Genomic DNA, 2607 nt, shown 5'->3' on the forward strand with positions numbered 1-2607 from the left:
TGCAGCGGCCGCCTGGGCAGAGGGCAGCGGCAGAGCGCCAGCGAGCGCGAGAAGCTGCGCATGCGCACGCTCGCCCGCGCGCTGCACGAGCTGCGCCGCTTTCTGCCGCCGTCCGTGGCGCCCGCCGGCCAGAGCCTGACCAAGATCGAGACGCTGCGCCTGGCCATCCGCTACATCGGCCACCTGTCGGCCGTGCTGGGCCTCAGCGAGGAGAGCCTGCAGCGCCGGCGCCGGCGGCACAGCGACGCGGCGTCCCTCGAGGGCTGCCTGCTCTGCCCCGACGGCGGCCCCGCGCAGGCGCAGATGCAGGCGCACGCGCAAGTGCTGGCGCGCGGCCCGGGGCTGGGCTCTGCTGCCGGCGCCGGGGCGTCGTGGGGGTCCCCGCCCAACTGCCCCGGAGCCCGACCCGCACCTGAGCGCCTAGGGAGCAGGATCCCCGACACGGATCCCTGGGTGACACCCCCTTACTGCACCAATATACAGTCGCCCCCGCATCCATCCCAAGAAAGAGCCCCTGACGCGTCTGTCTCGACGCTAGCCCAAGCCTATCCTGGGACGCAGACATCCCCAGAGCCCGGGAACCCGGCAGTGCCCTGGACGCTGTCTCCTGCGATCCCAGAGCTGGCTGCAGTGTACCAGGTATGCCCTGGGGCCCTCGCCGCTTCCCTAGATGTGGTCCCCAGGCTTCAGGTGGAAATGGAGTGGGTGGGTAGTCTCTAGTCTGCAGAGAATTTCATACTTTTCAGATCCTGGGTTATCTAATGAAGGGGAGGATGGAAGGAACCCTAACCTCCTTGGGGGAAGAGGTAGGGCCCTGGGAATTTAAGGCCACCATCGTAGTCTTTACCACTTCCACCCAGCAGTCTTCACAGCCGTGGGGGAAAAAGGGTAGCTCTCGGACTTACTCAGAGGCCAGGGTGGAAGGTGTGGGGAGGGGAGGGGGCACTGTCGGGAAATTCTAAGTACTCCATTAAGGGTTCGGTGGGGGTAGAGAGGCCCAGGGGTAAGGGCAGCACTTCCTTAGTAAGTGGGCTTGGAGCAGGTGATTTTCATGTTTTCTTTGAGCTTCATTCGTTCATGAGGCCCGTGAATGAATGACTCGTGATCCCTAAAAGATCGTGTTAATAACCAGAATTTATTGAACATTTACCATCTGCCCAACACCAGTCTTGACACTTTACATGTATTAATTCATTCAGCCCTCCCAACAACCCTATGAAGTAGGTATTATTATAATCCCATGTTACAGATGAGAAAACTAAGAAAAAAAGAGGTTACCTGTTTGGTTCCCCATATGGGCCAACTGCCAAAACCAAACCAAAGCAAAAAACAATAAAAGACATTTCCTGAGTTCTCATAGCTAGTGAGTAGCGAGGCTGGGATTTGAAATTTGCAGTGTGGCTGCAGAGCCAGTGCACTTAACCACTTTGTCTCACTGCCTGTATGGCACCAGGGCTGTCCAGATGCTGTCAGCCACACCTTGGGGAACGTCCAGGTTCCAGATCTCTGGGCAGTGGCCAACTCACAAATTGCTCTTGTCTCTCTTGCAGGGTATCTCCGTGTCTCCGCAATCCTGTCTGTCACTGGGAATCCCGCCCCTCCTGCCCCACTCATCATGCCACAAACTCCAGCCTCAGACCCAGTGGGGATGCTGGAATCACAGTGCAGAGGTGCTCCCCAGCTCAGAGGACCAGGGACCGGGCCCTGCCTTCCAGCTCACTGAAACAAGCCCTCCCCAGAGCTCAGGCCTGCAGCTCAGTGGCTGCCCTGAACTTTGGCATGAAGATTTAGAGGGCGCCCACCTGGGCATCTTCTACTAATGGCCTTGTCAGCTTCCTTTTCAGCCAGGAATCAGACCTGTAGCGTGGGTGCTCTCCTCATTTGCTATTTGTGGTTTTCAAGCTTTCTTTTAGCCAAGGTTCCCTTTTTCCAAGTGACGTCTTTCATGGAAGCAGTGTTTAAAACAGATAGTAGGTATCATCCCTGGCTGGAGTGGGGGCTGGAGCAATACCCTCCACTGCTAGGCACCCCCCCCAGAATGCCCTGTGCTCGGCAAAGTACAGTCTGAGCTGCTTTAAGAAGGGGGCTGCATGACCAAAGGAGGCGCAGCCGGGACCGGTGGGGGCGCGAGGCCCCATGCTCTGCTTCGTAGTGACAGTTGGCCAGAAGCCTATATATGTAGTTTTTTTCTGCTTCTTAAAAAATTAATACCCACAACAAAAAATTTGGTCTCATGTGTTTTCTTCTATCAACCTGGGTTTTTCTTTTCTCTGGAAAATGAAAAATGTTCTCATTCTGTGGGGAACAAGTCAGGTGCTCCTCCCCTCCCTGGATCCAGGCCTGCCAAGGTTAGGACGGGCCCTCACTTGCCAGTTTGACAATATTTATTGCTCCTGGGCTCCAGGGCCAGGGGTTCCACCTGGCCTGTCTTGCAAGGTGGCACCAGTGGACTGAAGTTTAGGCCTGCTCACCTGCCTCAGACACATCACCAGGTCCTTTTGCATTCTCTGGTGCTTTCCTGATGACCAGTGGGGTCATGCAGCTATGGACAGACAGACAAGGCCCCAAACTGGGGGGGGGGGGGGGGGGGGGGGCCCGGGGCCCGGG

The 2607-nt window shown here is 57.2% G+C and overlaps 1 protein-coding gene across 1 annotated transcript in view; it reads left to right on the forward strand.

The window, feature by feature from the left end:
* Window positions 1-2224, forward strand: part of MESP2 (mesoderm posterior basic helix-loop-helix transcription factor 2) — a 2675-nt gene extending 451 nt beyond the window's left edge. The window contains exons 2-3 of the mRNA XM_008563265.1: window positions 2-639; window positions 1551-2224. Of these exons, the coding sequence (XP_008561487.1) occupies window positions 2-639; window positions 1551-1820 (908 nt within the window). The 3' untranslated portion in view covers window positions 1821-2224. The remainder of the gene's footprint in view (window position 1; window positions 640-1550) is intronic.
* The last annotated feature ends 383 nt before the right edge of the window (window positions 2225-2607 follow it).

This window comes from Galeopterus variegatus, unplaced genomic scaffold (assembly GCF_000696425.1).
Source record: "Galeopterus variegatus unplaced genomic scaffold, G_variegatus-3.0.2 Scaffold14, whole genome shotgun sequence".
Taxonomy (NCBI): domain Eukaryota; kingdom Metazoa; phylum Chordata; class Mammalia; order Dermoptera; family Cynocephalidae; genus Galeopterus; species Galeopterus variegatus.